General features: G+C 41.5%; 1 protein-coding gene across 1 annotated transcript; it reads left to right on the top strand.

Moving 5' to 3' along the window:
* Positions 1 to 288: 288 nt before the first annotated feature.
* On the top strand, positions 289 to 11,772 carry LOC136605532 (tigger transposable element-derived protein 1-like). The gene is made up of 2 exons (XM_066588973.1): positions 289 to 900; positions 10,495 to 11,772. The coding sequence occupies exons 1-2, from the start codon at positions 289 to 291 to the stop codon at positions 11,770 to 11,772; spliced, it is 1,890 nt and encodes a 629-aa protein (XP_066445070.1).
* The last annotated feature ends 13,247 nt before the right edge of the window (positions 11,773 to 25,019 follow it).

Here is a 25,019-nt window from a genome sequence, read left to right as displayed (position 1 = left end):
CCGTACCTTATCTCCCCCTCCTTATACCTCCTGTATCACCCCCACCCCGTTGGCTTCAAACTAATTGTATATCACATGTTATTATTGTACAGATAGTCCCCGACTTACGAACATTCGAGTTACGAATTTCGGTACATACGAACAAGGTCGTCCTCAAGCGCCTAAGGCTAATTCACATGGCGGCAGAGTGGTGGCAGCAGCGAGCAGGAGCCGCGCCTGCCGCAAACAGTAGCTCTCTCTTACTGTACCCACGTGGTTTCACTACAACGAGTGTTGTGAACTCCAAACATGTCGGGTGCCAAGCGCAAAGGAAGTGGTGATGCTGGAATTTCTAAGAAGCGCCAGGCCATCATGATGCAAACAAAGGCTGACATCATAAAAAGAGTGGAGCGCGGTGAGAAGATGTCTGATGTTGCTCGCTCATACCAGATGAATCGTTCTACCATCGGTACCATTCTGAAGAGCAAGGATAGGATCATGGAACATGTGAGAAGTTCAGTGCCTATGCATTCTACTATTATTAGTAAGAAACGTGGAAAAGTGATAGAAGAACTTGAAAATCTTCTGAGCATTTGGATGGAGGATTGTCATCAGAAAAGAAAGCCACTAAGCTTAATGCTGATTCAAGAGAAGGCTTTAAGTCTTTTTGAAGATGTAAAGACAAAATATGGGGAAGAAGCAGATGTGACCTTTACTGCAAGTCATGGATGGTTTAACCGCTTCAAGGCACGTAATAACCTCCATAACATAAAAGTGACAGGAGAGGCGGCAAGTGCAGATACGGTAGCAGCCCAGGAGTTCCCCGCTACACTAAAGGAAATTATCCAAGAAGGTGCGTTTTCACCTCAGCAAATATTTAATGTTGACGAAACAGGCCTTTATTGGAAAAAGCCCTTCACAGTTTAGACAAAGTGAAATTAAAATCAATAAACTTTAATAGATATATTTAAAACCAAAAACACAAATAGGGCACTACACACACAGCCTCTATATATCAAGAGGTTTACAAGTCTCTATGACAAAAGAGACTATCACCACGATTTACTATACATCCGGAGGCCCTTATATGGGTACACTCCTGGTACGTGGTGAAAGGGAAACGCAGGAACTAATAGATCAAAAAATTCCTTTTCAGATTATTTTTTTCACACTTTTTGTCCTTGCTCTACACGTGTTCATATTTGGGAATATTTTCTTGGGGTAGATTAATTCTCATCATTACCCCAAAATTTCCTCTAATACGTGTTTATGAAAAGATGCAAGGTAGGGAAGTATTTTTTCTCCTTTATTTTAGGATTATGGAATTATTTAGGTGATAGTATGGTAGAGACATTTATTATGAGATGCTATATTGTCTCCAAATATCTCAACACTATCACCTCATATACTTCCGTAGTGTACAGAGAAGGTACAGACAGTAATCTACTTTTTGAACAGAATTACTCTTATGAACAGCACTTTTTGTTTTCACATATACTTCAGATGTCAACTAGTAGTACTATATATAATCTCGATCTAGGTCTTAGTTTTCTCTCTCTCGACGCGTTTCACCGTTCATAGAACGGATCATCAGGAGATCTTATTAATTAGTACCATCTGTATTTAGTCGTATCTGTTCCAGTATTTTAAAGAACAGTAACATAAATCAATATCTGTTCCGGCGTTTTTGAGAACAGTGACATATATCATATGTTACACTTCTACATCCCTTCAGTTATAGGAGCAGAAAGACAGTGGCCGATGTCGTCACTATACTGTTTGGTTGTTTAAGCAAGTAACCACCAATCACATAAGTAATATTCGTTTATCGAAATATTCGTTTATCTGAGTATTTTCTGTGAGCTAGAGAAGCAGTTATACAGTGCACTGTAGTAGCGATTCATATATTGTGCACGTAATTTTCTTTAGGCTTTCTTTTTTATATATATATAGCTCATAAGTAACTCTGCTATCTAATAAGGAAATTTTCTTATGTATAAGTGGTATTGGATGTATTGTCTCTTTTTTATATATTTTTTGCATCCAGCTGGCCAGGGTAACAAGACCCTATAATGTATGCGATTGCTGTACCAATTGAGGAGTGTGGCCTATATTTCATTGGCATCTCCTTAGTAACCCAATCGCATCTATGTTCGTTGTGAAGCTGCAAAGTGTATGCAGAAAACACAGTATGCTAGGACGCAAGCAAAATCAGAGACTAGCATAAGTAGATTGTCATTCTGACTAGAGATATATTTTTCCTTGCTATAGGTTGTATAGTCTTTTCTGCTATGCTATAGAAGTGTCCATATGTATAGGATCAGAGAGGTAGCGCCTCTGGCCTTAGTGGTAGGTCAGGGCTATCTGTGTGGTGTTGGATTGTTCAGCCTTATAAGGCTAGCTTCTTCCCTCCTCTAGGGGAGGTGTCTCAGGTCTTTGGCCAATGGTTATGTGGGTGGGCGGGAATCTTTCTAAACTATCATATTTCTTCACTTTATATTTCTATATTCCCTCTTATGGGATATCAATATTGTTTGTTCAGTCCTCAGGGAGAGGGGATATATAGGTCGATCGTTTGTATCTTTGTTTCGATTGTATGTATTACTATCGCCGTACTCAGTATTGTGTACATAACATTCCCCAGCATGAGGTTGTGCCGTATTTGCCTTCTTCCTATAGGTTGATGAAGGGGGCGCTGCCTCCGATGCGTTATAGCAGCGCCACACTACCAAGCTACTCCTCCCATTCAAGTGCGCGGCATACAGACCTGGCCCCGCTCGATAGTGCAGCGCGTCATATGACGCGTCAGGAGCGCGTCGCTTAGCATAGACGCTGCCGGGACTGTTTTGTCATGTGACTCAGTAGCGTTAGTGACGCGATGACGTCATGCAGGCGTCACTACGTTCATAGTCATGGTGTTCTGTATTGATGCAGCGTTTGATAAAGTTGCAGAGTGGAACGCATAGTCACATGACTTAGCTATGATTGGCCCATAATGCTCTGAGAGATTTCTAAAAGAAAATACGGTGTAATGAAGGTCTAGTGATCGCTCAGCACTACTAAAACGGGAAAGGTATAGCTTGGCATTAGTCATATGGGGAAGATATGAAAACAACCAGTGATATATTAAAGGTTGCTATAATTAAAGTATCGTCTTTATTTTTTATATACATATATGTTGTTTTTCAGCCTTCATCTAATTGAAAATGTCATTATGCAGGATGTTTTAATATGATTTATTGAACGATTATGCATAGTTAATATGCCCGTCGATAGTCCAACCATTCATCTTAGGAGGATGGGACCACTTTTATGGCTCCGCTATTTAAAGGAATAAAGCGTCATAGCTGCATTATTCACATGAAAAAAATCAGGACAACCAGTAATAAATTAAAGATATATTCTAGTTAAGGTGCCGTATTTATTTTTGTGGTTTTTCAGCCTTCATCTAGTTGGATATTTGACTGTACATGATATTCTAATATGATCTATTAAGCGGCAAATTGGTAACGATATGCATAATTGGTATATGTATTAATAAATTAGTAACGAATATGCATAATTGGTATGTATATTGCCAGTCCAACCATTCATCATAAAAGGATGGAACTAAGTAGGTCATAGTTATAGGTCGTGATTTGCAGAATTTGGTAGAATATCAATTATTGTATTTTCCTCCCTTTCTTTTTTATTTATTTATTTTCAATCATATTTTATCGATCCTTTTTATATATCCTTTTTAATAGTTTATAAGTCCCAATCTCAGTATATGGCCACATGTTCTATGGTCGAACCTATTATGTTAAGCCAGATTAGTCGCTTTGGCATTCTCTGTTTATCCTCAAATAAAACAGTTAAAGGTAAGTTGTTCGTTTAGCCCATTAGGCTGTACTGTTTCCATCCTATAGATCCACTTAGTTTCTTTCTGGAGGAGTAACTTCTCAAGATTTCCTCCTCTTGTATCTCTCTTTATCAGTTCTATCCCCTGAAACTTGAGACAGAATTCGTTGCCTTTATGTACATCCCAGACATGATTTGATACTGGAGTTTTCTCCTTTCGCCTAACATTACCAATATGTCCAAGAATCCTTCTTCTGAATTCTTGTCGGGTTTTACCGACATATTGTTTTTTGCATTCACAAGTTATGAGGTAAACCATGTTACGAGTAATGCAATTAAAGAAGTCTCTTGTCATATATGTTTTACCCGTTGTGTTAGACATGAAAGAGTTGCTTTTTTCAATGAAATCACAGGCGGTACATTTGGAGCAACGAAAAGTGCCATTGGGAAGTTGTCTTGATAACCAGTTTCCATCGGATTTTTTTCTTTCAAAATGGCTCTTTATGAGGTGGTCTTTTAAATTCATACCTCGTCTATAGGTAATTCTTGGACCTTCAGTAATACTGTCCTTTAGATCTTTGTCATGAAAGAGTATATCCCAGTATCTCTTGAGTATTTCTTTTACTTCAGTATGGGCCGTATCATAAGTGCCTACAACTCTCATGTTGGGGATTTCTTTTCTTTCTCTTGGAATCAGTAACTGCTGTCTGTTCTGTTCTGCGGCAAAGTTATATGAACTTTTTAATACTTCAGATGGGTATCTTCTCTCTTTAAACCTATCATGTAGTTTTTTGCTCTCATTTTCAAAATCTGTTGTCTCAGAGCAATTCCTTCTTACCCGCAGGTATTGTCCTTTGGGTATTCCCCTTTTTAGGGGGTATGGGTGGAAGCTATCCCATCTTAGTAGGTTGTTCGTTGCCGTTGGTTTTCTATATAAGTTGGACGAGATGGAACCATCTTGTTGGATTTCGATGGATACGTCTAAGAATTCAATAGATTGTTTACTGATATTAGAGGTGAACCGCAGATTTAGCTCATTTTGATTCAGGAATCTCACAAAGTCGTTGAATTTGTCTTCGCTGCCAGACCATAGGATCAGTATGTCGTCGATGTATCTCGTCCACAGGACGACATATTGAGACCAGATGTTATTTTCTTCAGCAAAGACGATCTTTTCCTCCCACCAGCCCAGGTACACGTTGGCGTACGACGGGGCACATGGTGTCCCCATCGCCGTGCCCCTGAGCTGGTGGAAGTACTTCGAATCGAATATGAAGAAGTTATGGGTTAGAATAAATTCTAACAGTGCAAGCACAAACTCCGTGTGTCTGGACATGTATCTACCTCTTTGTGCAAGAAAATGTTTAGTTGCTCTGATGCCACCCTGGTGTGGGATAGAACTATATAGTGCTTCCACATCCAGGGTGGCAATCAGGGTGCCAGGGTCAACCGAAATATTTTGTAGCTGTCTTAGAAGATCCATAGTATCTCTGGCAAATGATGGTAGAGATGAAACAAAATACTTCATCCAGAAGGATAAAACAAAAGCACAAGAGTTAGGCCTAGAACCTAGCGATCTCCAAGCTATTGATATTTTGGAGTCCCTAGAAAATGAAATAATAGGGAATGGGCCTTTTACCGACTTAAAAATATTAAACAAAACCTCCCCACCAGAAGTCCACAGTCCAGAGCTAGACATGTTTGAACAACTTGTCCTTCGGGATCTGAAGACTCTGAGACCTCGGACTTTCAGGTTCCCTAATATGTCAAAACAGGAACTTGAGGCACTTAATACACTCAAAAATTTGGACAACGTGGTTATTAAATCATCAGATAAAGGAGGTAATATAGTCCTTATGCAAACTGAACAATATATACAAATGTGCAACCGACTGTTGGAAGATCGGGAAACATACACCAAACTGGCATCCGATCCCACACAAAAGTACTGGACCGAGCTCAGAAATCTCCTAAGCGAAGCAAAAAATGATAACTTGATCAGTGAATCAGAATATCGATTCATGCTCAATGACACTCCGCGGACATCTACTTTTTATTCCCTCCCAAAAGTGCACAAAGGCCTGAACCCATTGAAAGGTAGACCTATCATATCGGGCATTAACAACTTGACCCAGAATCCAAGTCAGTATATAGATAGGATTCTAAGGCCTTTTGTTTCATCTCTACCATCATTTGCCAGAGATACTATGGATCTTCTAAGACAGCTACAAAATATTTCGGTTGACCCTGGCACCCTGATTGCCACCCTGGATGTGGAAGCACTATATAGTTCTATCCCACACCAGGGTGGCATCAGAGCAACTAAACATTTTCTTGCACAAAGAGGTAGATACATGTCCAGACACACGGAGTTTGTGCTTGCACTGTTAGAATTTATTCTAACCCATAACTTCTTCATATTCGATTCGAAGTACTTCCACCAGCTCAGGGGCACGGCGATGGGGACACCATGTGCCCCGTCGTACGCCAACGTGTACCTGGGCTGGTGGGAGGAAAAGATCGTCTTTGCTGAAGAAAATAACATCTGGTCTCAATATGTCGTCCTGTGGACGAGATACATCGACGACATACTGATCCTATGGTCTGGCAGCGAAGACAAATTCAACGACTTTGTGAGATTCCTGAATCAAAATGAGCTAAATCTGCGGTTCACCTCTAATATCAGTAAACAATCTATTGAATTCTTAGACGTATCCATCGAAATCCAACAAGATGGTTCCATCTCGTCCAACTTATATAGAAAACCAACGGCAACGAACAACCTACTAAGATGGGATAGCTTCCACCCATACCCCCTAAAAAGGGGAATACCCAAAGGACAATACCTGCGGGTAAGAAGGAATTGCTCTGAGACAACAGATTTTGAAAATGAGAGCAAAAAACTACATGATAGGTTTAAAGAGAGAAGATACCCATCTGAAGTATTAAAAAGTTCATATAACTTTGCCGCAGAACAGAACAGACAGCAGTTACTGATTCCAAGAGAAAGAAAAGAAATCCCCAACATGAGAGTTGTAGGCACTTATGATACGGCCCATACTGAAGTAAAAGAAATACTCAAGAGATACTGGGATATACTCTTTCATGACAAAGATCTAAAGGACAGTATTACTGAAGGTCCAAGAATTACCTATAGACGAGGTATGAATTTAAAAGACCACCTCATAAAGAGCCATTTTGAAAGAAAAAAATCCGATGGAAACTGGTTATCAAGACAACTTCCCAATGGCACTTTTCGTTGCTCCAAATGTACCGCCTGTGATTTCATTGAAAAAAGCAACTCTTTCATGTCTAACACAACGGGTAAAACATATATGACAAGAGACTTCTTTAATTGCATTACTCGTAACATGGTTTACCTCATAACTTGTGAATGCAAAAAACAATATGTCGGTAAAACCCGACAAGAATTCAGAAGAAGGATTCTTGGACATATTGGTAATGTTAGGCGAAAGGAGAAAACTCCAGTATCAAATCATGTCTGGGATGTACATAAAGGCAACGAATTCTGTCTCAAGTTTCAGGGGATAGAACTGATAAAGAGAGATACAAGAGGAGGAAATCTTGAGAAGTTACTCCTCCAGAAAGAAACTAAGTGGATCTATAGGATGGAAACAGTACAGCCTAATGGGCTAAACGAACAACTTACCTTTAACTGTTTTATTTGAGGATAAACAGAGAATGCCAAAGCGACTAATCTGGCTTAACATAATAGGTTCGACCATAGAACATGTGGCCATATACTGAGATTGGGACTTATAAACTATTAAAAAGGATATATAAAAAGGATCGATAAAATATGATTGAAAATAAATAAATAAAAAAGAAAGGGAGGAAAATACAATAATTGATATTCTACCAAATTCTGCAAATCACGACCTATAACTATGACCTACTTAGTTCCATCCTTTTATGATGAATGGTTGGACTGGCAATATACATACCAATTATGCATATTCGTTACTAATTTATTAATACATATACCAATTATGCATATCGTTACCAATTTGCCGCTTAATAGATCATATTAGAATATCATGTACAGTCAAATATCCAACTAGATGAAGGCTGAAAAACCACAAAAATAAATACGGCACCTTAACTAGAATATATCTTTAATTTATTACTGGTTGTCCTGATTTTTTTCATGTGAATAATGCAGCTATGACGCTTTATTCCTTTAAATAGCGGAGCCATAAAAGTGGTCCCATCCTCCTAAGATGAATGGTTGGACTATCGACGGGCATATTAACTATGCATAATCGTTCAATAAATCATATTAAAACATCCTGCATAATGACATTTTCAATTAGATGAAGGCTGAAAAACAACATATATGTATATAAAAAATAAAGACGATACTTTAATTATAGCAACCTTTAATATATCACTGGTTGTTTTCATATCTTCCCCATATGACTAATGCCAAGCTATACCTTTCCCGTTTTAGTAGTGCTGAGCGATCACTAGACCTTCATTACACCGTATTTTCTTTTAGAAATCTCTCAGAGCATTATGGGCCAATCATAGCTAAGTCATGTGACTATGCGTTCCACTCTGCAACTTTATCAAACGCTGCATCAATACAGAACACCATGACTATGAACGTAGTGACGCCTGCATGACGTCATCGCGTCACTAACGCTACTGAGTCACATGACAAAACAGTCCCGGCAGCGTCTATGCTAAGCGACGCGCTCCTGACGCGTCATATGACGCGCTGCACTATCGAGCGGGGCCAGGTCTGTATGCCGCGCACTTGAATGGGAGGAGTAGCTTGGTAGTGTGGCGCTGCTATAACGCATCGGAGGCAGCGCCCCCTTCATCAACCTATAGGAAGAAGGCAAATACGGCACAACCTCATGCTGGGGAATGTTATGTACACAATACTGAGTACGGCGATAGTAATACATACAATCGAAACAAAGATACAAACGATCGACCTATATATCCCCTCTCCCTGAGGACTGAACAAACAATATTGATATCCCATAAGAGGGAATATAGAAATATAAAGTGAAGAAATATGATAGTTTAGAAAGATTCCCGCCCACCCACATAACCATTGGCCAAAGACCTGAGACACCTCCCCTAGAGGAGGGAAGAAGCTAGCCTTATAAGGCTGAACAATCCAACACCACACAGATAGCCCTGACCTACCACTAAGGCCAGAGGCGCTACCTCTCTGATCCTATACATATGGACACTTCTATAGCATAGCAGAAAAGACTATACAACCTATAGCAAGGAAAAATATATCTCTAGTCAGAATGACAATCTACTTATGCTAGTCTCTGATTTTGCTTGCGTCCTAGCATACTGTGTTTTCTGCATACACTTTGCAGCTTCACAACGAACATAGATGCGATTGGGTTACTAAGGAGATGCCAATGAAATATAGGCCACACTCCTCAATTGGTACAGCAATCGCATACATTATAGGGTCTTGTTACCCTGGCCAGCTGGATGCAAAAAATATATAAAAAAGAGACAATACATCCAATACCACTTATACATAAGAAAATTTCCTTATTAGATAGCAGAGTTACTTATGAGCTATATATATATAAAAAAGAAAGCCTAAAGAAAATTACGTGCACAATATACGAATCGCTACTACAGTGCACTGTATAACTGCTTCTCTAGCTCACAGAAAATACTCAGATAAACGAATATTTCGATAAACGAATATTACTTATGTGATTGGTGGTTACTTGCTTAAACAACCAAACAGTATAGTGACGACATCGGCCACTGTCTTTCTGCTCCTATAACTGAAGGGATGTAGAAGTGTAACATATGATATATGTCACTGTTCTCAAAAACGCCGGAACAGATATTGATTTATGTTACTGTTCTTTAAAATACTGGAACAGATACGACTAAATACAGATGGTACTAATTAATAAGATCTCCTGATGATCCGTTCTATGAACGGTGAAACGCGTCGAGAGAGAGAAAACTAAGACCTAGATCGAGATTATATATAGTACTACTAGTTGACATCTGAAGTATATGTGAAAACAAAAAGTGCTGTTCATAAGAGTAATTCTGTTTAAAAAGTAGATTACTGTCTGTACCTTCTCTGTACACTACGGAAGTATATGAGGTGATAGTGTTGAGATATTTGGAGACAATATAGCATCTCATAATAAATGTCTCTACCATACTATCACCTAAATAATTCCATAATCCTAAAATAAAGGAGAAAAAATACTTCCCTACCTTGCATCTTTTCATAAACACGTATTAGAGGAAATTTTGGGGTAATGATGAGAATTAATCTACCCCAAGAAAATATTCCCAAATATGAACACGTGTAGAGCAAGGACAAAAAGTGTGAAAAAAATAATCTGAAAAGGAATTTTTTGATCTATTAGTTCCTGCGTTTCCCTTTCACCACGTACCAGGAGTGTACCCATATAAGGGCCTCCGGATGTATAGTAAATCGTGGTGATAGTCTCTTTTGTCATAGAGACTTGTAAACCTCTTGATATATAGAGGCTGTGTGTGTAGTGCCCTATTTGTGTTTTTGGTTTTAAATATATCTATTAAAGTTTATTGATTTTAATTTCACTTTGTCTAAACTGTGAAGGGCTTTTTTTGATTGATTATTAGACAATTCTGCCTCTGTGACTGATTTATTGGAAAAAGATGCCAGACAGAACCTACATCAGTAAGGAAGAGAAGTCTATGCCTGGCTTCAAACCCGCAAAGGACAGACTGACGCTACTGCTTGGCGGAAATACCGCAGGAGATATGAAGATCAAGCCATTGTTAGTGTATCATGCTGAAAGCCCAAGAGCCCTGAAAAATATAGCTAAGGCCTCACTTCCTGTTGTGTGGAAGAGTAACCGAAAAGCCTGGGTCACTCTTGCTATGTTTCAAGACTGGTTTTATCACCATTTCATCCCCGAGGTGGAACGGTACTGCCGGGATAAGAACATTCCCTTCAACATTCTTCTCCTTTTAGATAATGCACCAGGCCACCCTCCTTTCCTAGATGACTTCCATGCAAATGTGAAGGTAGTTTTCCTACCACCCAACACTACCTCCCTATTCCAGCCAATGGACCTGGGGGCCATTGCAACCTTCAAGAAATACTATCTCCGTCGCACGTTTCGTCAGGCACTGAAGGCAACTGAGGGTGAGTCTGGGATGACATTGCGTGAATTTTGGAAGAACTTCACTATCTATAATGCCATAAAGAACATTGATGCTTCATGGCGTGAAATTACCACGGCCACCATGAATGGGGTTTGGAAGAAACTGTGCCCCATGTTTGTCCACGATGCTCCTAGTTTAGCGAAGCTACAGGCAGAAGAACAAAATGTAGTCAACAACTTAGTGAGCATCAGCGAGAAGCTTGACCTTCATCTTGAGGAACAGGACTTCCATGAATATTTTGCTGTGCACAACCAGGAGCTGACAAATGAAGATCTCATGGAACTGGAAAACCAGAGGAAGGAGGAAGAAAAAGAGGACGAACTGGAAGTGGAACCAGCACCGAAGCATTTCCAGACGAAGATGATGGCAAAGGCATTTCAAATGATTGAAGACTCTCTGGCACTCTTTGAATCACAGGACCCAAATGTGGAACGGTACACCAAGGTTGCAGCATCTGTCCACGATGCACTTCATTGCTACCGGGCCATATACGATGAGAAAAAGGCGGCTACCACCCAGGCATCCTTAGACCGGTTCTTTAGGAGGATGGAAAGATGCGATGAGTCTCATCATGACACTGAACCAGTGCCATCGACGTCAGGTGTTACAGCATCCACGCCAACATCTTCTCACCCTCCCTCTAATGTTGATGTCCCATTACCACTGAGTGCTGATGACTCATCCTCTCCAATTGTTGATGCATCAGTGTCTCCCATTTCTGCTGCTCCAGCATCGCCCAACGTCTCCTCCAGTTCCAGTCAGTAATTTCCCACAGAAAGCCAGTCCACATACTCCAGCTGTGTCACCTTATCAAGGTAAGATCCTATTTTTGTTACTATTTTTGCACCCAACGATTCTATTACTTGAATGTGCATTCAAGTAATAGAATCCGACATACGAACAAAACGGACTTGCGAACAGGCTCCCGGAACGGAACCTGTTCGTAAGTGGGGGACTATCTGTATTGTTTGTGTTCTCCCAATCCTGAAAGCGCTGCGGAAAGATTATTATTATTTATAGACAACACTTATCGATAAGTTATATTATTATTAGAGATGAGCGAACGTGTTCGGCTCCGCCCCTTTTCACCCGAGCACCGAACTTTGCGAGCAATTCCGTGCTCGGGCGAAAAAAGTTCGGGGGTCGCCGTGGCAGCGCGGGGGGGTGCGGCGGGGAGTGGGGGGGAGAGGGAGAGAGAGAGGGCTCCCCCCTGTTCCCCGCTGCTGCCGCCCGCGCCGCCGCACCTCCCCCCGCCGCCCGGCGCCGGCCGAATACTTACGCGCGGACACTGAAGTCCTCGGATAAGCCGGTGTCTGGGTGCGTAAGTGTTCGTTAAGAACACGTTCGCTCATCTCTAATTATTATGCGACCTGCATAAAGATTTCCTCAATCTCATTAGCATTATGATTAAAGTAACATATAGTCAATGAGTGGAAACCCCATGATGAAGAATAACGGGATATGTATTTTAGGCAGAATAGTAACACTTTTCTATGTATGCAAATACAGAGTTCAGATTGACCAAAATCCATCCACTATTATCTTGACATTCGCTTGATTAGAGTATTTATTGATTTTTGTAAGGGCCCCTTTACATGGGACGATGGGAACAGATGCCTGACAAGCCAAACCAGCAATAAAAGCACAAGCATCACTAATGAATGGAAGCGGAACAGGTTGGCATCGTTACAGCCCGTAGTCTTTATTTACAGTAAGCAGGGAATCGTTCGTAAATGAATTACTACCTGTTTACACGGGCCGATCCGTCCTTCAGTTTTCTGCATACAGAATGTGAACAACGATTGAGAAGCAAACTGATTCGCGTATGCCGTAGCATGCATTTACACTGAATGATCGTTCCGATTCATGTCTAAAAGGGCCCTAAGCCCAGTCTTAAAGCTCGCTGTAAGGACAAACTTCCCTTTTGAAATGATGCATTGTCTCACACTTATTAGGTGCTCTCCCTAAGGAAAAACGTGATCCCGTCCGACCCACATTATAGACCTCTCACCAAGGCAGCCAGCCCCGTCCTGTACACTGATGAGGGGCTAAACCCCTGCAGCAGTCTGTCTGTACATGGTTATTTTTCTTTCTGGGAAACTCTCCGGTTTTGACTTATATTCCCAGTCATTGTTATTAGACCTGTTAAAAGGTCTGACGTTGACTTTACAGGAATGCTGGCTTCCAATAGGTGGCGCTGTAGAGGCATTGTTCCATCTTCCCATTTGCAAGTAAGTGAGAATGATGGGTATTTTCCATTAGCATCAATTTGAGTATCATAGTTTAACTGGCCCTTTTTTACACTTACAGTCTATTATTAAGCAATTCATCAGAACGGTCGGCTTTTTTCTTTAGGTAAGGGTATAATGCAGTTTTAGGTGTGAGCAGATATGACAAGTTGTGAAGAATGTGCCCAGCGTTGCCCTTCACAGCAGTTTCTTCAAATTAGTTTTTGTTTTAATTATAGTGATATATGGGCCTAAGGGTCAACACACTGACCTCTGACCTCCTGTTTGGGCTGGTAGAAACATATGTGGCATGGTATGCTATGGACAGGAAATACTAGCCCAGAAGCACTTAATGAATATTAATGGATGCGTCTGCTCAATGTAAATGACTTAATGAACTGCACTGGGGGGAATTTTCTTATCTTGGATGTGAGCATCAAGATTGTGTGACAGTTTTTTGGATTTGGTTGTAAGGTTACTTGAAACTTTTTTCCATGTAGTCCGTGCATTAAAATTTTATATGGGGGTCATTAGCAAGCATAGCAACTTCTATGAGACCCAACAGCTAAGAGGGTCCGAATCCATTCAGAGGCAAGATGCAGGTAGTGATCACTGTGGATGATGGAAGGGGAGAATAAAAGGGGCTCTGCAAAACTGAGTGCAGGTCACTAAGAAGTCAATGTCCTAAACAACAGAAACTGCTGTTCTTCACTATACTTGTATGTTTGCACTAGACAGCTGGCCCAGGCCAATAATACCTGAATCCCCATTCAGATCTGCTAGATCTTAGTCCCACCTAATAGACCATGCCCATTGGAGAGAGTGTCAGTATAAAGGTACCTGCGCACACCTCACTCCGCTGATGCTGGTCTCTCTCCTGGCAGTACCCACTGTATCAGTGGTGCAGTAGGTGTCTGTCAGATAGGAATCAAAGTCCTTGAGTGATTGCTTGTCCTATTTTGAAGCCTTGCTACTCCAGATGAGTTGAATAAAGCTGAAAATGCTGGTAGATGGGGGGCATGCTCAAGGCAGTAGCATCCCCTATTACCATGTGTTAAATAACAGGAAACTTTGACAGAATGGTCCATTAGGGCTGCTTTACCTGGAGTTTGACGTCACACAGAAGCCTCTCGCTGTTTAACACATGGGAATAGAAGACGCTACTGACCCTCGCATGCCCCCAACAGTTTGAAAACTTCTGTGTGGGGTACTATTACATTGACACTCTCTCCGATTGGCAATGCCTATTAGGTGGTACTTGCACCCTGTGCGATCAGCATGTATATCTGTACAGGGATTCAGGTATTAGCAGTTAGGGGCAGGTGGATACATATGGGAAAGCGCTGCTGTTTCTGTTGTTTTTAGTGTCCTATCTGCAGTTTTTCAGGAGTCGCATACAGCCAGTGACTGGCATCTCTGCAGGAGCTGGGGTCATTTGTTTTAAGTAATTAATAATGTCCTAAACTTGCTGAAAACTGGATTCTGGTGGATTTGGGTGACCTATGACTATTCATTATGCCCCTCAACTTTTTATCCATTTTTGTTTGCAATTAAGTAAAACTGGAAGAATTAGGAAAAAAAATGTTCAGACCATATTTCTCTCCTATATCTTCGGTCGGTGTGGTGTAGTGTTGCCCACTGTTTATTTACCATGCTTTTGAAAAAGTATGAATATGTGAAAGATACAGTATATTTCCTTCTTGTTGTTATGTTTTGCACCTAAGTATAACCACTTAATATAACCAGGCTGACATAATGGAAATTCCCTTTAAAGGTGTCCATTCACATTAGACTAAGGCCTGGCTCAGACGGCCATAATTCGCTGCGTGCCGCCCGCGAGAGAGACACGTGTGATACACAGCTAGTATGCAATGACATTGCATACTTGCATGCCACCAATCACCATGCGCTATGCTGGCGTGTATGCACGTGGAATACGTGCCGAGATAGAACATGCTGCGTTTTTTCTTGTGCGAGCATTTTGCGCAATTCGTGTAAGCAGTAACATAGCCACCTATGGCAGATTGATACAGCTTATTACGTGTGCAAACTGACGCACAGGATACACTGTAATTATATGTTCATGTGAGAGAGCCCTAATACTGATGGAAATGGACGATTTCAACCAAAATGATCATTTATATGGAAAAGGATTGGCTGTGTTTGAGATTTTCAAACAAGAAAGGTATCAACCAATATTATGGACTAAAATGTGTATGCCTGCATGACAGGTAAGTATTTGTTCAACAGTTGTTCAGCTGTCACCTCTCTTCTATCTAATGTATATGGCCACCTTAAGATTGGTCATATATTAGTAAATCAGACCTTTGAGCTATAACCGTTAGGAGGGGTGCAGCAGTGTTGACTAGGAGGCCACAGAAATGGATGTTGAAGTAGTCTAGGGAGGAGATGCTAAGAGCATGCGCTTGCATTTTTATCGATTCAAGTTTGAGGAGTGATTGTATCCCAGAGGTGCTACCTACAGGAGAAAGAAGTTCTTTGATCTAGGATCCACCCACTTTTTGCAGAACTGAGATAATGCTACAAATGTTTTTGTCAATTACCTCTGTTGAAATGAACTGCATAAAGGCCCATTTACACGAGCCGGTGATCGCTTAAAGATCGCTCAAAGGACAGTTTGAGTGACAGCTTTGAGCGATCATTTTGCATAAACTTTTAGGTAGCTACTCAGCTACTTAAGAGCAATTAAATGTGCAAATGAAGCCTTAGCTGAAAGCAGTTAATAGCCCGAGGGCTCTTATCTGCATTCAGATCCTTTCTTCTCCAACGGGAAACAATGCTATCAGCACTCCCCGTGGAGAACTACTGATAAAAGTGAAGGACAATTTTTAGGTTGGACTGAATTTAACAATCTGCTAGCGGTGTCGAAAAGTGCATAATGGGCGCACATTTAGATGCAACAATTATCACTAAATCAATCGCCTTTTAGCGAATTTTTTAGCAATGATTGGCTTGCGTAAATGGGCCTTTACCCAACACCTTGTGTTCAGTTCCCCCACAGTTATACCACAGAAGAATTAAAGCATTACATGGTGCCCAGTGGGTGACTGTGTAATGCACATACACTATGTGCCAGGCCCTCCAGATATTCTTTACATCTGAAAATAGATTCTCAAAATCATACAACCTTTTTATACATGATTTTTCTCAACTTTAGTTATGCGCTCCTGCTTTGAAAATTCTTCTTTCGTGCACCAATATCGTATTATAATATGTAAAGCCGAAATATCTTTACACTTTCAATAACTATAGATTAGTCACTCTACATTTTTGCCAGCCTATATGAATGAGCTTGGTGACCTTCAAACGTATTCAGAGGGTTAAAGGGGTTGTCTGGTTGTAAACTAATTTTTGACTATCCTCAGGATACATCATCAGAAGTAGATTGGTGGGAGTCCATTGCCTGGGACTAGAGATGAGCGAGTATACTCACTAAGGCACATTACTCGAGTGAGTAGTGCCTTAGCTGAGTATCTCCCCGCTCGTCTCTAAAGATTCGGGGGCCGGCGCGGGTGACAGGTGAGTTGCGGCGGAGAGCGGGGGGGGAGCTTGTAGAAGAGAGGGAGAGGGATATCTCCCCTCCGTTCCTCTCCGCTCTCCCCCGCCGCTCCCCGCCCCCCGAATATTTAGAGACGAGTGGGGAGATACTCGGCTAAGGCACTACTCGATCGAGTAATGTGCCTTAGCGAGTATACTCGCTCATCTCTACCTGGGACCCCTTGCCAATCAGCTGGTTGCCAGGCTGGTATGCTTGTGTACTGAGCTGATTTCTGCTGGAAGCAGATAGCTCTGTTCTTACTATATTAGTCAGGCTTGGTATTGCAGGCAAATTTCTCATTCATTTCAGTGGGAAATTGGCCTGCAATACCAACCCTGACGATTACAGTAAGAATGGAACTGTCTGCTTACTGCAGAATTCAGTTCAGTACAAGAGTTCATCAGCCTGGCAAACAGCTGATCTGCACAGGGTCCCAGGCAATGGACTCCCACCAATCTACTACTGTTGACTTATCCTGAGGATAGTCCATGAGTAGTTTACAACTGGACATCCCCTTGAAGTGATGGGATATTAATCCTGATCACAGATATGACTAGGGAATTAGATCATTGCTGGCTCCTATGCAGCATGTTGCCTGGGCAGTCAAAGCATGACCACAGAAAGCTCAGCAGAAGCTATTGTCGGCTAGACCCTAGCTATTTCTCTAGTATAACAGTTGTCGCCCTTACTATTATATTATCAGACACGGGCTCATACTTTCTGTGATATTAGGACAGTTAGCACAGAGTATTTACATAGAATTTCTCTGCCACATGCTAACTGTTATGGGACTTGCAGAAAATTATATTACATTACACTGGAAGGCCGTAGAAAATCCTAATATAAAGGTTTATCTACTTTCAGAATTTCTATTATACTAATGGGGTAGCTATATATAAAAGTGAAAATTTGTTTGTTCTTCATAGGCTGATACATACCTTTGTGAAAGTAACGTAGAATAATAAGCACATCATTCCTTCAGCCAGTTATGACAGTTCACAAAGTGAAAAAAATACAGCTTATAATGAATTGTTCTTTTTAACAAAAGTCCTTGTATTTGTAATTATGCCTCCAGATATTTGGGCATTATTCCTAGCTTATGTACTAGATGTACTAGATGTAATTTCTAAGGCTTCCAGAATATCTTGTGTAAGTATTCTCTATTTTTATGAAGCTATGGAAACATGAATGTGCCAAGCCATAACCTTACTATGATTCGTTGTGAAATGCTTATTATATTTTGATTGAATGCTGATGGAGCAAGACGAGCTCGTGATCAGCTCCTGTCAGTGCCAAGATTACTATATAGGATGTACTTAATGAATGTGCTGCAGAAGAAGAGAAGCTTGGAACGCCATCTTGTCTGTTTCACATGTTTTCTTCTCCGATGCATCGTATATACAATTAAGCATACCTGATTGGTAAGGCTACGATACCCTTAAGAGTATCACCTAAATTTAGTTATTACTTCAACACCTTGATGGTTCTTAACCAAACTTGGTACACATATTCTTCATGACCCAACCTAAAGTGCTGGGGAGTGTTTCAACTGTTTGTTGCTCATAGCAACCAATCACACAGCTTTCATTTACCAGAGCAGCTTAATGTAGCATATCCAACTTGAGTGTGTAATTTGTGTAATACACAGCCATAATATGCTTGTGTGAGTGAACCCTGAGTGAGACAAGTGAACAATGTGACCAACAAATTAAGAATAAGTGGGAAAACGCCAGGACATCAAGGGCTGCAGAGACCCCGATACAGCATTAGTCTTGAATTCTAAAAGATAAAGACAGAGTCAGTACATGAAGGGCGGTAAAGCATTGCAATTTGATGCCGAAGGTTTTCCATATGATCCTCACAAAGACTTCAATCAACACCCAAATGTTGTTATTGTATGAATGGACCAAATATGTAGCTACTGTAATGTCAAGAAATTTAAAACAGCCTCCTGGAATTTGCTATAGAAGTGGAAACCCAGGCGAAGGCAGATATATCAAAATATTAATGGCCACCTGTCCGTGAATGACTATGTGAGTTAAATGAGCTGACCTTGATTACATGACGGTGATGTCATCAAAGGTCATAAAACATGCAGAGTCTGACAGCAGCTGCGTGCTTACAAAACCTGTGATGATGTCACCGTCATGTGATCAGTCACCTGGGATCTATGTCAGTCAGTGAGTTACATGCTTCACCCCTGATCACATGACAGTGACATCATCACAGGTCCTTCATCCCTGGCAGATTACGGGCGGACTACACCCCTACATACGCCCGTGACCTCAGTTGCTATGGAATACTAATGACCACCTGTCTGTAAGTGAGTGACTGTGTGAGTTACATGTGAAGATTATGGATGAGCGAGCGTACTCGGAAAAGCACTACTCGCTCGAGTAATTTGCTTTATCCGAGTATCGCTGTGCTCGTCCCTGAAGATTCGGGTGCCGGCACGGAGCGGGGAGCTGCAGGGGAGAGCGGGGAGGAACGGAGGGGAGATCTTTCTCTCCCTCTCTCCCGCCCGCTCTCCCCTGCTCCCCGCTGCGACTCACCTGTCAGCCGCAGCGGCACCCGAATCTTCAGGGACGAGCACAGCGATACTCGGATAAAGCAAATTACTCGAGCGAGTAGTGCTTTTCCGAGTACGCTCGCTCATCTCTAGTGAAGATGCCACCGTCATGGGATCAGTCACCGGGGCTCTAAGCGTCGCCTCTGATCACATGGACTGTGATGTCATTTCAGGTCCTTCACTTTATTAAAAACCTGCAGAGCCGGACAGCAGCCTAGTGCTTAAAGCACCAGTGATAATGTCACCGCATGTGATCAGTCGTGTGGGAAAAGTCCAGGGTCACATTACCAGGGGGTGATCAGTGTGTGCAGGACTCTGCTCTACTGGTTGTGATCCCTGTTGTATGGGATAAAGAATGTATGTAGCTGTATGCGATGTACATGTAGCAGAGCTGTGTTTGTGTAACGTGCATGTAGCAAAGCTGTATGTGTGTGACGTTCATGTAGCAGAGCTGTATGTGTGAACACTGGTAGTATCCCTTCAGAAGCTTCGCTGGTTTAAATGTTGCAGTATCTGTTTTGCTATTTTGTACATTTGCTGACGTTTTCTCATTCATAGGTGTTTGCACTGTTCAGCAAAATTGCAAATAATGGCAATAGCCTACTATTTTCCTATAAATATTTTAACCAACTCCAATCCCTTTCACTATATTATATTAGTAAGTGGCACATTACACCAGCAGAAACACTGATACTACAACTTCCTAATAATTGCTAGTAAGTCTAATATAAAGGAGTGAGATCCTGCACAGATGTAGACATAAAAGTTTATATAGCTACTCCACTTTAGAGAGGAAAGTGCTTCAGCTCTATGCACACATGTCTGTCCCCAGGCTGGTATCATTGGTGAAGCAGAGTGTACATCCATAACATTGTAGGAGATCAGATAATTTTAGTCTAGCTAAATCCCTATTCCCCCGAGTCCACCTCCCCCAAACCTCTGATAACGACCAACGGGAAAGGTAGAATAAACCTAGAGTAATTCGTTATAGATTAAATGGATACCTTCATTTATTTTTCTCATAGACATGAAATGTATCCGGTCTTTCTGCGTGCAGTTTTTTCACAGTTTTGGAGCTGGCAGTGGCCATGTTGTGGGGTGGTGGGTGGTATTAGGAGCTGGTAGAGGGTTTGTTTCCAGGTTCTGGAGCTTTAAACTTGGACTCATTGTTTTCTTGAAATGAACAGCTGTATATATCATATATTTCGACTGCTTGCACATCTGCAGCAGGGGTTCCGTTTTTCTGCTCGAAGGGAATTCTCCTGGCCAAACAGCACTGAATGGACTCCATTGAACATAATAGGGCCAGTTTGGTTTCCGCTCAGCTGTCCGGTATTTTACCAGCGCTTTTTCTTCTGGTACTTTGTGCCGGATCTGCAACAGAATCTCTGTTCGGAGTTTCCAGCGCAGATGTGAAAGCAGCCTTGTATATAAGAACCCTATGATTCTTTAGCAGAAAATGTTTTGGCAATGAGACTGCACATATTTTCATGGCATTCAGTGCAGTAATATTAAGTAACAACATCTGTCCAGTGAGTCCATTTTACATTTCTGTTTGTTTCTTTAAATAATTGTAAAACTTATTTAATTCCAAAGTTTGGAAGCCAAAAACCTTTTCAATTCAGATTGCTAGTTAGATCTTCTTTCTCTCTGAATGAGATCTCCATGGTTAAATTGCCTTATAATAAACCAGTAGGGGTACATACAGCAGGTAGAAGAAGTCAGCTGGAAGGAAACCCCAGAGGACTGCTGGCAATTGTGTTACTCCAGAATCAATGCATAAAATTCCAGCAGTTCCTTAACAATGTAGCTTTTACTTCTTAAGCTATAAAAACAGTTTCCATGGTGTGTATAGGGAATATGGTATACACACCATGGAAACAGTTTTTATGGATTAAGAAGTAAAAGCTACATTTTTAAGGAAGTGCTGGAATTTTATGCATTCCTTCTGGAGTACCTACAGCAGGACAAACTTGTCAGGACGGAGTCTGACAATTCCTGTTGGGGAAAATGGGCTGGGCAAGATGAATGTTAACCTGCCTGATCTTTTGTTTTCCTGGGAGATAAATGACTAGAGGTGTCCCACATCCGCTGTTTTACACTTCCTAATGTAAGGCTTGAAAGCCTCATGTAATCAGGGAGCTGAAAAGATGGCTGTACATTAGTTTATATGGAAGTGAAGTGGCCCAGAACACCATCCTGGTCCCCTCTATAAATGTCATACATGTTTGTCCTATGTAGATGCACTGTGCAAAGCTGTCCTGTCATATTTAGTGTATGTATGCACAGCTGCGGCGTTTAAGAGGTTAACAGTAATAAAATCAGTGTATGCATGTAGATGTATCAGTTTGTCTTGTCATGTGGTACAACTGAGGTTATAAACGTGAGAGATTGAGAGTGGGAAGAGGTCTTCCATGTAGTTTACCTGAAAGAGTGCTAACACAGAGCCACATGGAAGCACCTTCAGCTTCCATCTAGGTGAAGATGAAGGAAGAGGAGCAACATCCCGTAGCATTTGGAGTGTGGATGTGGATGTGAGAGGAGTGAGTCTCGTCATTAGAGAGCCCTACAAAAGTTTCTAAACAAGATACCCGTTCACACTACCGGCTTTTCCTGTGCGGCCGTCCATAGTTAGGATCACCGTAGAGATGTACTTTATTGTGATAACCATGCACCTGCTGTGCTAAGCCTTCTTTAATAATTGTCTGCCAGAGAGTTTATGGAGTGACCCCCTACCCTCCTTCCTCTGGAGTGCTCCCAATCCAGGACCGGTGACATACAGATAACGTGGACTGTAGGACTGTGTTTATCCTGTGTATCCTCCCTACCTCTGAGCTATAGCCTATTCTTAAGTGAATTGTACCTGCATTACCTGTTGTAAAGTTAATTTTTAAGTAACTTACACCGGGCCCTAACTGTTCCTGGGGACCCGAGGTACTATACACAAGGCTATGTGTTCATTTCTCTGCCGCGTAGCATACTGGTGTGTGGGAATGGTAGTGTCGTGAGTGATAAGTACTAGTACACCCCCCCACTACTACACCCCCATCCCGTTTATCGGCATTCCCTATAATAGGGGTGTCGAAGCTGGCCTGCGATACTACACTGGCCTTGGCTGCGTCTCATCTCTCCGAGACTAGAGCATGGTAAGTGCAACCGTGACAAGTCAGCACTTATCCCTCCCAGCTCTTCACGTTAGCCAGGCGCCCAGGGTCACCCATTTGGGGTGTTGCAGCCATATGCTTTTTCCGGCATCACGAACAATCTCCCTCTTTCCTTCCAGTTGTTGCGGTTGTGTTATTGGGGGATTGTCGTCTGAATTAGGCGGGTGGACAGGTGTACTTGGGGACAGTTTGTGGTGGTAAATTTGGTCTTTAAGACAGAAGTTTTATTAAAGTTATGTTGTTTACCAATTAATTTATCCCCAAGTGTTAAAAAACTTGTATATAAATACTGCAGCCTTTATTCATCCAAATATGGTGTCAGTGACTTTTCTACTAGTTGATAAGGTTTCAGGTAAGCGTAGGATTCCATGTTTCTGTACTGCCCTCATTTACAAGGAAATACATAAATCTATTCAGATTTTTACCTAGTAGAAGTAAGAAGCTAGATCTCCAAACTTCTGTGTCATTGCCATGGTCACTCATTATTTTTGCCAAATTGCTAGTCATATGTCACCAGTAGGTGTCCACCAGCACTTCAGGTCGAAAGAAGATGGTGCCAGCTCAAGCCAAGAAAGGAAGTAACATATATGGGTAGGAATGGGTGGTTTGCTAAAGCAAACATGGTAGTTGGACAGAGTTTCTCTCTGTTAAAGGCCACCAGTGTCCCGCTAGGGGTCGAAATTGCAGCCTGGCCCCTTAGCTAGAGGGACCCACGGCTCCACTGCCATATATTGATATACACTGCAGCACATATTTCTTTTACCACTGTGGCCCTAATCTAGCAGGCAGGCTGACTACAGACTACCCCAGCGTGCAGTCCTCCTACTACTGAGAGACTACAATTGTGATTCACCACAACTGCAATCTGTGAGTGCACTGCCAGCCACGTGATTGGTCCCGCTGGCGCTGTGGGGTTGCTGAGGAGGAGAGGCGACACAGCAGACGCTGTGGTTCTCAGGAGGTGATATGATGCATGCCGCTGTAACCTAGGTATGTTCTGTATATAATTATATTTGTAAAGCTGGTACAAGTTATACTATATAATGTACCAGCTGTACATATATAATTATATACAGGAGATATCCAGGTTATATCAGCATGCTTAATATTACTATATCTATACTGATATTAAGCATGCTGATATAACCTGGATATCTCCTGCATATAATTATATATGTATAGCTGATATAAGTTATATATCTCACAGCATATAGTGATATGCAGCATGCTGGTATAACCTGAGTATCTCCTGTATATATGTACAGCTGGTATATGTTATAAATCTCCATATATGATATCTCCTGATATGGAGCATGCTGGTATAACCTGAGTATCTCCTGTATATAATTATATATGTATAGCTGGTATAAGTTATACATCTTCCTTTATATAGTGATATAGAACATGTCAGCATAACCTGGATATCTCCTGTATAAAATTATATATGTACAGCTGGTATAACCTGGGTAACTCCTGTATACAGTGATATGGAGCATGCTGGTATAATTTGGGTATTTCCTATGATTGTACACTTTAAACACAATCAAACAGCGCATCAAAAATCTATATGTGATTTAAAAAAGGCCACATGTATTGTTTAAATCTAGAGATCTAGGAACGGGGGGGGGGGGGGGGGGGAGATCTCACTCTCCCCCCTGCTCACTCTTGCAACTCACTGCTGTCCCCCGCCGGCACCCGATTTTTTTGAGACGAACGGGCAGGTACTCGCATAAGGCACTACTTCCTCGAGTAGTTTGGCTTAGCGAGTACGCTCGCTCATCTCTATTTAAATCCATATGCAGTTTTAATAGTGTATGCACTTTCTTAAACATACATGTGGTTTTTGAAAACAGCCTGTCGTTTTTTTAACAGTGGTTCAAAAATGCAGCAAAAAACCCAACCTAAGGGGCTACAAACAAAATTTCATGTTGTCCAAGAAATGAGTCATGTTTGGAAAGCTTATGCCAAGGGGCTAGATCATGTATGTAAATGTGTTTTCCAGCTGAGCGCAGCATGGTTTAGGTACAGGTACAGGTGTGTGTGGATTAGGGGGGGGGGGGGGGCGAGCTGATTCTTTGCACCTGGGCCCCTGAGCCTATAGTTACACCCCAAAGACAATATTTATAAAACACTGCTGTTTAGCATATGCTTCTCTATCGTCTTCAGGTTTTTGGAAAGCTTTCTGTGTTCTCTTCGTGTTCTGTCCTCAATTTGGAATCATTCTGTTTTTCATAAGCTCTTGTTTTTCTGCAGTCAAACCTCAGTCCCACCTGTTTGTAGAACCCTCTGTGTCAAAGTGCTGATTTTACACTCAACATATTCCAACATGCTGGATTTTATTGCACAACATCAATATATTTTCCTTCATCAACCTCCAAGTGACCAGCTACTTGACCTTAACACAACAGTGCTTATGAATAGAAGCTGTGTAGGTGCTGCAACTCAAAGGTAACGGAGAAATATTTGCTCTGGGGAACGTTCAAGCTCATGAA

The sequence above is a fragment of the Eleutherodactylus coqui genome, chromosome 1, assembly GCF_035609145.1.
Source record: "Eleutherodactylus coqui strain aEleCoq1 chromosome 1, aEleCoq1.hap1, whole genome shotgun sequence".
NCBI classification, from domain to species: Eukaryota; Metazoa; Chordata; class Amphibia; order Anura; family Eleutherodactylidae; genus Eleutherodactylus; species Eleutherodactylus coqui.
The sequence above is the reverse complement of the archived record's forward strand: the minus strand, read 5'-3'. Positions and strand labels throughout refer to the sequence as shown.

Bases quoted from the DNA above. Each gene is read 5' to 3' on its own strand.
- LOC136605532 (XM_066588973.1), top strand. From the start codon at position 289: ATGTCGGGTGCCAAGCGCAAAGGAAGTGGTGATGCTGGAATTTCTAAG. The intron at 901-10,494 runs GTTTAGACAAAG...TATTGGAAAAAG, and splicing joins ATTGGAAAAAGCCCTTCACA to ATGCCAGACAGAACCTACAT.